Source organism: Panthera pardus, unplaced genomic scaffold, assembly GCF_024362965.1.
Source record: "Panthera pardus isolate Hobbes unplaced genomic scaffold, ASM2436296v1 HiC_scaffold_15, whole genome shotgun sequence".
Taxonomy (NCBI): Eukaryota; Metazoa; Chordata; class Mammalia; order Carnivora; family Felidae; genus Panthera; species Panthera pardus.
Window position 1 is genome coordinate 25,123,093 of NW_026526710.1, and position 12,911 is coordinate 25,136,003.

A 12,911-nucleotide genomic window follows, 5' to 3' on the forward strand; every position below is an offset into this window, starting at 1 on the left:
GAGTTTTGAAATATAGCCTGATGCATGCTGTCAGTTCTTAAGTTAAGACTTAGTCCTAACCACGGGAATACTTTCTCCATGTCTCTTCCCTTTCTTTACTCTTTGAGCTCTTGGTTCCTTCCTTTTCATAAGGAATGACCTGTATTTGCAGCTGTTTTTTCATCCTGCTTCCTCCCTGTGGGACTTCTAAGACCCAAAGGCCTCTTTTCATTTTGCACGATTTGGTCTCTTTTGGTCCAAGCTAGCAAATAGTATGTTTGCTACTATAAATCTCTTACCTTTTTTAGTTTTCTATAAATATTACTGGATTTCATGCCGTGTTGTAGCAAAGCGACCCTCCCAAGTCCTTTTGAGATCAGCTTTTCGCTTCAGGTTTCCTGTGAAGCTCTTATATGACAATGCCTTTAAAATTCGTCTACTCTTGGGGCTCCTGGCTGGCTCAGTTGGTAGAGCATGTGACACTTGATCTCTGGGTGCTGAGTTTAAGCCCCATGTCGGGTGTGGAACCTAATTTAAAAAAAAAATCTTATACTCTTAAGATCCCTAAAGAAATTGGAGGCATACCTTACATCTTTCTGTTTTTCTGGTAGCACCCTGTATTTTCTCATAACCCAAAAACCATTTCTTCATGTTAGCATTATTTGACAGTTCCACATGTAGAGAGGCTGTAAATGAGAAACAGATACTTGAACCCAGTAAGTCCTGGTTCCTTTCAGTTGCATAGTCTTTCTTTAGTTTCTCTTTCCTATCCGTTTTACTTTCAGGTATTTTGTAGCATGACTTCCCTTTCCTCCAGTGTCATTTCCTTCACTTGCTTAGAAACCCTTGCGGTCAGCCTCTTCACAGGCCATCAGGCTTCCACTAAGAGTCTCGTGGAGGCCCTTTTTGGGTCTCACTCTTATGCTTTTCTACATCTTTCCAGGTTCCACCTACCTCCTGGTTCAAAGGAAGTTTAGTTTTAGGTTTTTTTCAATAGCAGCACACCGTTTTTAGTATCAGTATCTGTGGTAGTAATTTACTGCTGCATAATAAGCCACCTCAAAGCCTAGTAGTTCAAAACAGCATTTATCTTGTTCGCCAATCTTTAGTTTAGGCAAAGCAGAGTAGGGCAACTCATTTCTTCTTCATTTGGCATCAGCTGGCATAACTGGAAGCTGGAGACTAGAATCATCTAAAGGCTTGTTCATGCACGTGTTTGGCTGTTGAGGCTGGCCTTTGGCTAGGACGTTGGCTAGTCTCAGCTGGAGTATCTACATGAAGACTCACTAGGTAGCCTGGGATTCCTCACAACGTGGTGGCTGGGTTCTAAGGGTGAGCTTCCCTAGAGAAAGAAAGTCAGATGGAAGCTGTATCACATTTTCGAAGCTGGCCTTAAAAATCACAGCAGTTCTGCATATTCTGTTCACTAGAAACCAGTTACTGAAGCCAGCATATATTTAAGGGGCGGGATTTTCACAGAAGTATCAACAAATTTATAAAATGACCACATCCACTCACCTTGTCTTACCAAAATCATATATAATGGATGGAAGACCTTCCCAACTCAGCATCACTGAAACTCCAGCCAGTTTTGTTGTTGTGGTTGTTGTTGTTTAGTATGATCTCTTATTTTCTAGAAAGTAACAAAGGATTACAAGACAACAGTATTGAATTAAAATTTTTTTTGCCTCAAAAAAATATGTGGATTATCCAATTAAAGTTTTATACTGGGAGATGTGATTTCTTAACCTGGAGAATCATTTCTCCTGGGAATGCAGTTTGTAACACCCAAAGTTCAAGAGACCCCAAAAATGAACCACCAGAGTCCAGAGTCAAAGCCAAGCAGCAAGGGTCGTTTTTATTGCAGGTTCGAACCCGGTCCTCTGTGCACTCGTTGCTGGTGACGCTAAGAGGCCCCGAGTGAGGTTTTTACAGCCCTTTTATAGACAGGTACAAACAAGTCATGGGGAAATTAGGAATTTTCCACAGTTACAGGGCCGTAATTGGTTGATATTTAAATTTGAACACTTAGCAGAATTTGATTGGTTCCCGCCTTTAGGTCTAACCACAAGTGGGGGTACGGGCATCTTAATGATTGGTCAGGAATACGTGGGCGCACCAAGCAATTGTACAGAAGTGGAACAAGCTGGTTAGACTGGTTAGGTTTTAGTTTCCCGTAACTCAAGCTCTGTACAGAAGCGGAACAAACTGGTTAAGTTTCAGTTCGCCTAGGCCTCTCAAGTTCAAATTAGCATTAAAACATTTGCAGCTCCGAAAAAGGCCGTGGCATTAGAATCATTACTTATAGATTCATGAATTAGAGTCTTATTTTCAGAGTCTTATCTTGGGACGTATTTTTGGACTCGGGCATACATAAGTCAATATGATATTGCTAAAACTTCTTTAAAAAATATGGAGTGTTAAGATGGGGGAAGGGCTAAGAGACTTTCTCCTAAGAGGGGACTTATTTTATGAAAGAAAGATATGAAAGAATGATAGAAAAATAAAAGTATAGAATCAAGTGCAAATGTCGTGTAGTAAAGACAACGATAGCAAAGATCTATTTCAGTAACACCTGATGGCTTTAACTTTGCTCTTGATTTTCTGAGTTGTTTAAGGTTCCACATTCTAAGACAGATAACATTTTATTGCAAATGAGTTTATTTAAAATTTTGAGTGCCTGGCTGGCTCAGTTACTCTTGATCTTGAGATTGTGAGTTCAAGCCTCACACTGGGCTTAGAGATTACTTAAAATCTGAAAAAAAAAATTGATAGTAGTTTTGAGTTAGACTCTTTTCACTCCACTTCCAAACTATAGTGTTTTATTCATGCAGGCTGATGTCCTTACAACAGAACTGGAAACTACATCTTCAAAATGTCTACACCTGGATGCAAAAAATCAAATTCTTCAACAAGAGTTATTATCAATGAAAGCTTTCAAAGAAGAACGTGAAAAACTAGAGAGCAATAACAAGAAGTTAAAACAAGAAGTAGTAAAATTGAAACAATTTATGGAAATGAATATGGTAGAACGCAGTCAAGTGGAACAGTATAAATGGGAGATTGAAGAAAGAGCACGACTGGACATAGAAAAATTACACGAAGTCAACCTGTTTTTACAGGTTAATTAATTGATCTGTAATGTGCTTTCATTCATTTCACTGCAAATTACATCTTGGATAGATGTACTGTATGGGTTTCCTCTACTTGCTTTATGGTAATTTGTAGATTTCTGGAGGCATTTGTTCCTCCCTTTAAAGATTTCAGTTTTCATCACTGATCCTACTAAATCGAGAGGAAAAGAAAAAATGATTTAAACAACTAGTCTCACTATTAAGAGGAAAAGAAAAATTATGATTTAAAAATTGCACTGTACTTGGATTATTCTTAAGTTTATTGTTGACTTTTAAAATTTTGTCATTGATTCTATTATTTGAATTATCAGATTGCGTGAATACTAATACAAGAATGATTGAACTTTAATTTTATAAATCATTTAATTCAGTTGACATTGATGATAAATATTTTACACTTGAGCTTTTTTTTTCATTTAAAATTGCTCTCTGAATCATTGACTCAGAACTAAAGGAAACAGGTATAATTAATTATTCAGATTATAGCTATTTTAAAACTATCCCGTGAATTTGCTTTAGGCACAAGCAGCAGCTCAAGAAAACTTGGACCAGTTAAGAGAAAATGCTCATGCTTCAACGAGAAGTCAAATGGAACTTAGAATTAAAGATCTGGAATCTCAGGTCTCTACAATGAAGACGTCTCAAGAAGATTCTACTAAAACAGAGTTGGAAACCTACAGGCAACTCTACCTAGAAGAATTAAAAGTTAGAAAGTCCTTGAGAAATAAGCTGAACAGGTAAGCCAAAACAGAATCACAGACAAGAAATTTAGCTTATTAATTTACCTCTAAAGCATAATTTCTGTGGAGCTAAGTTCATGAGATGAGTAGGAAGTGAAAGCCAACTAGATCGTGTAATTTTAGAAAATGATGTTTCTAAGTGAACTTACCTTTGAAATGTTAGTCCAGGACAGTTTGCATCCCTCCTCTTCTTTTTGGTTTTACAGGACCTCTTCTCCCACCCACCCCTGCACCCCCTGCCCTGTATATTTTCCAATGATCGGATCTGCTAGTCTTTAAGTGCATTGTTTGAAGCTTTCTCATTTAGAAGCATATTATTATAAAATTGCTTGTCAGAAGTACCCTAAATAGAAATGTCGATGAGTTCATTTTTGGAAGATGACATCCTTAACCTAAAAGGTCAAGTACTACTACTACTCATCCTGGCAGCTTGGTACATTTATTCTCTTGATTGTGAACTTTGGTATTATTACTAGAGTGGGCCTTGAGACAAACTATCCTTTATGGTTTTTCTACTTTACATAATGGCACACATGCGAAATTCAGAAAGACTCACACAGGGCTGAAGAGTATAGTTCCCAAAGTGGCTAAAAAGAACACCATGGTGGGAGGGAGGTATGTGGAAGGCTGAAGACAGAAAGGGCAGATTCTGCCTCCAGTGCCTTGGTAACTGTTATAAGCTAACTGCCTCTGTAGCTGTTTTAGTTCTTTCTGATCACACCTCTGCCATCTACTATCTCCCCTAGAGCTTGTTGGTCTCACTGATTCCTCGGTGTCAAATGCTCAGTTTCTTTGAGATAGTAAGTGAAATGTACAAGAGTGGTGAAAGCAAACGCTTGAAAATGTCTTTGAGGGATGGTTTATTTTTATATCTGTAAACAGGCTTACTAAATATAAGTATGTATATTTACTGGCATCCTGAAGGATCCTGTCAGTACAGCCATTCCAGAAGACAGCAAGTATTATTCGTTAAGCCATGTACATCACTGATAGCCACTTCTCTCCCTTCCCTAATTTGAATTGTTAGTTAGAGATCCCCCTGGAAACACAAATATTTCTTTAGAACAATTTTAAAAGTATAATTTTAGATAGTAGGTGTGCTCTGTCACATGTTCAGTGTTAAAACACTGTTCAATGGCAAATGCTATTTACTATTATGGAAACTTAAAAAGATGTAAGTCATTTAGGAATGATTTAGGGAAAAAGAAAATGTATTTGTGTTTTTTAATCTTTGCAGGACTAACGAGAGACTGTCAGAGAGCAATACAAAACTTCTTGCGGAGAGACAGCAGCATCAAACTTTACTCAGGACTCTTACTATGAGCTCAGGCCTGGAAACACCTTATTGTGGACATTTTGAAAATAATTCAGTGCTCAATGGAAACCTTACTCCAAGAGGAAACTTAGTGATTCCTACCTTAAACCCACGGCCGTCCCATGATTACTGGGAGACTTCCTTGTGGAAGGTTAGTTATATTATCTGTTTTACTTTGGGTTTCAGGTATCTGATATAATTGTTGCTTTTAATTTGGTGAAATTCTGAGTTGTTTAAGTAACTAATACATACGAAGTAAAAGTCATAATTATCTGTGCTAAGAAAGAACTGAGGTAAATTTTATATCTATATCTATACACACACACACACACACACACACACACACACATATATATATATATATATATATGTTAGTCCCTTGATCTCTCATTTCCAAGAGATACTTATTTTTATTTTATTTTAGCGAGAGAATGAGTGAGTGCATGCAGGGGAGGGGCAAAAGGAGAGGGAGAAAGAGAATCCCAAGCAGGTTTCATGCTCAGCACAGAGCCCAATGTGGGGCTCAGTCTCAAAACCATGAGATCATGACCTGAATCAAAATCAAGATTTGGACACTGAAAACAACTGAGCCACCTAGGTGCGCCACAAGAGACACCTTGTATTAACTGTATTCAATAAATATAACCAAACTGACCCATGTTAAGTTTCTTGAAAAGCTTTCATTTACATTTGATTTTAGAAAGTAAATGTTATTGCCTGCCGACCACAGGTACACTTAGATGCTTGAACTTATTTTCAGTTGGCAGTGGTTCATAAACATTTGAAGGTTTTGCTATCATCCAGTTTTTGCACCCCTGTATGTCAGTGAATGATCGTCCTCCAAACACTTAACGACATATGAATGTTTACTATTTAAAAGAATCCAAGGGGGTGCCTGGGTGGCTCAGTCATTTCAGCGTCTAACTCTTGATCTCAGCTCAGGTTTTGATCTCAGGGTCATGAGTTCAAGTCCTGCATTGGGTTCTACACTGAGCATGGAGGCTACTTTAAAAAAAAAAAAAAAAAGAATCCACAGTAAGTCCTTTTTATGAATTAAATCAACTTGTAACACTAAAAAGGTTAATTTCTCTTTTAAGTTAAATTTTTGCTATTTTCTAACATGAGAATGCATCTTTAATTGCTTTCTTACTTATGGCACTCTTTTTTCTTTTTCCTTTTTTTTTTTGACTTATAGCACCTTTGTTTCAATTTTTATAAAATATCTTGCTGAGCGATTGTAGAGCATTTTATAAATAGCTAAATCAAGCAAATATTTGAATTTTTAAAATGAAGCTTTTATTTCTTCAAATGAGTTCTTTGCCCCTTTCTCTTTTCTTTTTCTGGAACCCCTTGAATGCAAGTATTATTACACTGGATGTTGTCCCACAGGTCCTTTAACCCAGCCTCATTTTTAAAGTTCTTTTTTCCTTTTGTTTTCCAGCTTGGATGATTTCTACTACCCTGTCTTGCAAATTGTTGATCTGTTCTTCTGCATCTTCTTATCTGCTGTTGATTCCCTCTAGTGTATTTGTCATTTCTGTTATTGTATCCTTCAGCTCTGATTGGTTCTTTTTTATATTTTCTATCTCTTTGTTGATGTTATCACTGGATCTATTCATTCTCCTCCCAAGTTCACTGAGCATCTTTATGACCTTTCCCTTGAACTCTTTATGAGGTACATCACCTATCTCTGTTTCACTTAGTGTTTTTTTTTTCGTAGGTTTTGTCATGTTCTTTCATTTGGAAGGTATTCCTCTGTGTCCTCAGTTTGTCTGACTTTCTATGTTTGTTTCTAAAATGGTTTCTTTCAATTTTTTCTCTCTTTTGAGTGGGCGTTGCTTTTGAACAACGTACATTGGTTATGAAGCCAAGGAAGAAGAGAATGTTTCTGTAAGTGTTGTCTAGTCATTTTTCTTGGTGGAGCTGTGACAGGTGACACTGGGTAGGCGACAAGTAACACTGCTCTTCTCTTTCTAAATTCAGAACACAGGAGACAGGGAGATGGAGAGAAACTTAGTAGCTTTATTACTAATACACACTAACAAATTGGAGGATATGATTTAGGTTATGTTAGCCGCATTGGGCTTCCTCCCAAATTAGGCACTTCCCCACACAGTTGTAAATTGAGGAAACAAATGCTTGACACCCACCCTGGGGGCAGGGTGCTTACCACAGAGCTGAGAGCTGACCCAAATTCATGTTACTGTGGGCAGGCACATCTTTTCAAAGAGGAGATTCAGAAACACATAAGCACTGCTTAGCTCCTTCTCCCAAATTCACCCATTAGGTAAGTCTCCCTTCCTGTCGGGAGGGAGAGAGAGATAAGTCCAAATGTGAGAAGTGAAGGTTCACCTATTATTTCTGACTGGATTTAAATTATAAATAAAGTGAATTGTGTCTTTTGTACATACCAACTAATGATGAGAGGTTAGACAGAAGCATGCTAGATGGGAAAGAGAAATCTGTGTTGGGTTTTAAATTTTGCTATAAATAACCACACAATGGGTTCACTCATTTGTTGACTGATTTTGATAAACCAAATTTTCTTTGGAAGAAATACATCATTCTTTCAGGAAGAATTTCCTCAGTTTCAGCTTGCTTGCTTCACCTAAAGATTTTCTCTCTCAAGTTCTCTGTCCTGTGGTTTAAAAAAGTTGTGCTTAAAAATTGACTGCTACTAAAAGGAGTTAACATAATTTCTGTTCCTTTATTTTTATTCATGACTTTAAAATTTGTAATTTAGTTAGAGAGCTACTATTCTGTGCCTCATACCTAAACATTATTGAGCCACATGACAAAGTTTTATGTATTCATTTTCTCTGAGTTATACTTAAAATATACGTATTTTTCCTGACTATGAGGAAGTAACTGGCATAGAACTCTAGGCTTGATAAGACCAGAAGTGTATTTCTGATCTGCATCTAGTTGGTTTCATGACCTCAGGCAAAGTACACTCTCTCTGAGCCCTTTTTGTCTATTACGCAAAATTCGGGATTTTGACTAAATTAGTGACTTTTATACCTTCAAAATAATTTTTTTTCAAAGAATAGAACAATTTTATTTTTTGCATTAAACTGTATTGTGTAAAAGAGAGAGAAGTAGAGCTGTCTAACTAAAGGAGATGGAGACTATGGCTGTGACTTCCTTGTCCCTCAATCCTGCGGTGTCTCCAACCGAACCTTAGATTTCTAAGGGCCATATTTGAATGCTAACAGTTAATGAGAAAATCCTTCTAATTAAAAATTCTTTAAAAATGTTCTTTGAATTAAAATTTGCTGATATATAGTTTTTCTGTGTATAATTTTCTCACCCTCTTATATTTCTGATAAATGGAAAGGTATACATAAAAGTACACATGTGTCCTTATTCATGGACTTGAAAGCTATTTTCACCATCGAAACACAGTTTTTACCTAGAAATAAGCATAAAGGTCACAGAGGTACCCATTTAGGAAAAGAACTTTTGGGGAAAAGATGCAACATTACCTTGGTAGTTCCTTAAGTCATGTCATGTAAAAAACGTGGTTTATATTTTATATCGTATTTATTAATGGTAATATAAAATTGTTTGAATAAAGCCTACCCCCATCATCTGGTATTGAGTTATTAATTTTATAAGTCTGGTATAGTAATGTTGTCCCATTCATTTTATAAGGCCTGAATATAATGCTATTGTCAAAGATGTTATGGTTCCTCAAAAACTTAAAAATAGATATTCATTAATTCCACTACTGCGTATTTACCCAAAGAAAATGAAAACACTAATTTGAAAAGTTGTGTGCATCCCTACGTTTATTGAAACATTGTTTGCAATAACCAAAATATGGAAGCAACCTAAGTGTCCATCGATAGATGAATGGATAAAGAAGATGTGTAATATGTATACAATGAAATATACCTCAGCTATCAAAAAGAATGAGATCTTGCCATTTGTGACAACACTGATAGACCTAGAGGATATTATGCTAGGTGAAATAAATCGGAGAAAGACAAATAAATACCATCCGATTTCACTTACATGTGGAATATAAAAAAACCAAACAAGTCAACGAACAGAATCATAACTACAGAGGACACACTGGTGGTTGGTAGAGGGGAGGTGGGTAGAGTGTAAGGACAAAATAGGTGAAGAGGAGGAAGAGGTATAAATTCCAGTTATAAAATAGATAAGTCATAGGAATGAAGAATACAGCATATGAAGTATCGTCAATAATAGCGTATTAATGTTGTATGGTGACAGAGGGTAACTACACGTACGGTAGTGAGCATAGCATAGTGTCTACAATTGTCCAATCTGAATTTGTATACTGAAACTAGTGTAACATTGTCTGTCAACTATACTTCAATTAAAAAAAGGTATTAGGGAAAACAGTCTCTGAAAATATTGGGAAACATGTCAGCCAAAACATTTGTCCTCACACCTAAATTTGTAAAGACATTGGAATCCTTATCACCAGTGTTGATTCTGTTCAGTACACTATTTTGGAGCCCGTTTGGGGCATTCAGGGAGAGGCTACCTTGCATAAGAAAGATCTAAATAAGAACATTCTAGATAGGAACAGTTGTAATATACAGTTGACCCTTGACCAACATGGTTTCGAACTGTGCGGGTCTACTTTACTTACACATGGATTATTTTTGGATACTGTATAGTACTGTAAGTGTATTTCCTCTTCCTTCTGTTTTTCTCAATGTCATTTTTGTGCCCTGGCTTATTCTACTGTACAAAACATGTACGGATCGACTGTTTATGTTACCGGTAAGGCTTCCAGTCAACAGTAGGCTATTAGTAATTAAGTTTCGGGGGGATGAAAAATTATATGCAGGTTTTTGACCGTACCCCAACCCCTGTGTTATTCAAGGGTCACCGGTAGTTGGAAATATTCGTACACATTTCATAAGTAGATAACCATAACTTTAATAAGTCAAGTGTTTCCAAACTTGGTCCTAATTTGGAGAAAGGAAACAAAGTTACAATTGAAAATTGTGTACTGTTTTCCTTATCTCTAATTGAGAAAGTTATAAATCAGATGCTAAGTTTGAAAACTGTTGTAACCCTCTATTTTTCCTTTCTTCAAAGAGATTTTCTGAAATCTTTGTGTGCATATGAAAAGAAATAAGTGTTTTAGTCATAATACAGATAGCAAAATATTATTACTCAATTTTTTGCCAGAATTTCCACATGACAGTATGACAGTCCCACTTTCTTCATTTTATATGTATTTAAGAGTCAGTCCTGAAAAATTAATAGCAAAAGCATTCCTTCAAATTTTGTTTTTCTAAAAGTGAAAGAATGGAAAGCCCATTTTAAGGAACAATTCATTAAGGTAAAAAACTGATTCAACTTTCATAAATGGCAGATTTTCTAATCATTTCCAAGTAATAATTCAGTATACAATATGATTCTTGTTTAAACTTTTTTGTACCAGTAAGATCAAACATCACCTTTCAGAGATTATACACATTCAATAGATCAATATTAATTGTGCTTTTTATCAGATTCACTTAAATAGCATTATATATGTATATATAATATACACATATTATATATACGTATATATATACACACACACACACACACACATATATATATATATACACATATATACGTGTGTGTGTGTGTGTGTGTATGTATGTATGTATCTGTTCTCAATTATCTAAAACTAACATAAAATAGGTAGGAATTTATTTTATTCACGTGATTGTCTTTCTATGTAAGCAATCCCTAACTTTGGTTTAATCTCTACAAGTATTGTTTCAAGACCACATGTCGTAAGCTATATATAATTCGTACAATGTCTTTTGTTTACCTTACACATTCTAAATAATATTTGACTTATTTCAGGGGCGCCTGGGTGGCGCAGTCGGTTGAGCGTCCGACTTCAGCCAGGTCACGATCTCGCGGTCCGTGAGTTCGAGCCCCGCGTCAGGCTCTGGGCTGATGGCTCGGAGCCTGGAGCCTGTTTCTGATTCTGTGTCTCCCTTTCTCTCTGTCCCTCCCCCGTTCATGCTCTGTCTCTCTCTGTCCCAAAAATAAATAAAAACGTTGAAAAAAAAATAATATTTGACTTATTTCAGATGCAGCAGGAGTTGGAGGAAGGAGTAACCAGAGCACTAGAAGAAGGTATGTTTCCAAAAATGTATGAAGTTAGATATCATTGATTTCTGAAATAAACTATAAATAGTAAATGGCATCCCTTTCCATTGTTTGGATAATGGATACCGCATTCACATTTTTTTTTGTACATATCTAATAAAAAATGTAAAAGCATGAGCATAATGAAGAACACACTTCTTCCTCATTTAGTCCTCATGTTTCATAGCTCTTTTAAAGTCTCCCAAAAGTCTAGGGGCACCCAGGTGGCTCAGTCGGTTGGGCGACTGATTTCAGCTCAGGTGGGTTCAGACCCTACAGAGGGCTCTGTGCTGAAAGCTCGGAGCCTGGAGCCTGCTTCAGATTCTGTGTCTCCCTCTCTCTGTGCCCCTTCCCGCTTGTGGTTTGCCTCTCTCTCAAAAATAAATAAACGTTAAAGAAGTTTTTTCAATCTCCCTAAGTCTATATATCTGTTATTATTTCTGGCGATAATCTTCCTTCACTGGTGCCATCCCTATGGAACTGTCAACCTGCACAAGTCTCAGAAAAGGTGTGCTTTATCAAATTGTTGTTTCCCCTAGTGATAGAAGACCCAAAAAGCCAAAGTCGTCTTAGTAATGCTTGATTAAGTAATTAGAGGTCATATAGCTGTCACTTGACAGGTAACAGGTTTCAATCTTCACTCATTGACTTTGTCGTTGCTTTTGCCCTTGCGTAAAACTTCAAATTCCTTAGCATGGAATGAAAACAGCCAAATCAGTTTGCTTCTTGCCAGATTATTCAGCCTTGTCTCACTATTTGCCCTACTCTGCTGCTTTGCTCTAGCACCTTCTCAAACTAAACTACTCATAATTGCACAAGTGTTCTTCCTCACATCTAGCTCTTTGTATGTGCTTCTTCCCTCTACCTAGCATACTATTTCCTTGTCCTTCAGGTGTCAGCTTACATATCACCTTCACCAAAAAGCAGACAATATTGACGCAAAACTGGGATGTCCCTTCTGTATGTTCCAGTAGTGCTGTGTTTTATACCTGCCACTTACATCTGTATATCAAGGAAGGTCCTGTTCAGAAATGTTGGGAAATGCCTGTTTGATTTTTCAGTTTATAGTTTATGATTGTTCAGGGTGGACTGTGTCCTCATCTTGTGATTTCACCTTGTAATGAAAAAACCAGAAACTCTGATATTTATCCACAATAGCAATTAATTCAGTGTGCAACCCTGAGCAAAATATATTTAATACTAATCTTGGGTTTCATATTGCCGTTGTACGTAGTTATTTTTCAATTTTCTTAACACCTTTTCATAAAGGCCCCAACTTTCTTTTTTTCTTTTTCTTTCCTTTCCTTTCCTTTATTTTTTTAAGGACTTGTAGTGAAAAGCATTTTGGAGAAAGAAGATAATTCTTTCTTTTCCTTTTCAGCTGCTACCGAAGTTGAACGAGGATCCTGTAGAACTCCTTTAGTATCTACTGATGATTCAATTCTAAATCAAGATCCAGTATGGAAAGCGTCACGAGAATATGTACAGATTTTGAACAAAAATTATATGATTTGAAAAATAAATAGAAAAAATTTACTGGATGCTTACAAAACATTTTCATTGTTTCCCAATTGAACACACTATATGGCAAAATCTTGATTAAAGGAA

General features: G+C 36.5%; 1 protein-coding gene and 1 long non-coding RNA gene across 2 annotated transcripts in view; one reads left to right on the forward strand and one right to left on the reverse strand.

The window, feature by feature from the left end:
• Positions 1-11,329, forward strand: part of ANKRD30B (ankyrin repeat domain 30B) — a 104,655-nt gene extending 93,326 nt beyond the window's left edge. The window contains exons 16-19 of the mRNA XM_053902906.1: positions 2,814-3,101; positions 3,633-3,850; positions 5,091-5,319; positions 11,246-11,329. Of these exons, the coding sequence (XP_053758881.1) occupies positions 2,814-3,101; positions 3,633-3,850; positions 5,091-5,319; positions 11,246-11,329 (819 nt within the window). The remainder of the gene's footprint in view (positions 1-2,813; positions 3,102-3,632; positions 3,851-5,090; positions 5,320-11,245) is intronic.
• Positions 6,885-8,128, reverse strand: LOC109261068 (uncharacterized). The gene is made up of 3 exons (XR_008422203.1): positions 7,580-8,128; positions 7,339-7,469; positions 6,885-7,141 (listed from the first exon to the last, which is right to left on the reverse strand). It is a non-coding gene; the product is annotated as an uncharacterized LOC109261068 (long non-coding RNA).
• Positions 11,330-12,911: the final 1,582 nt, after the last annotated feature.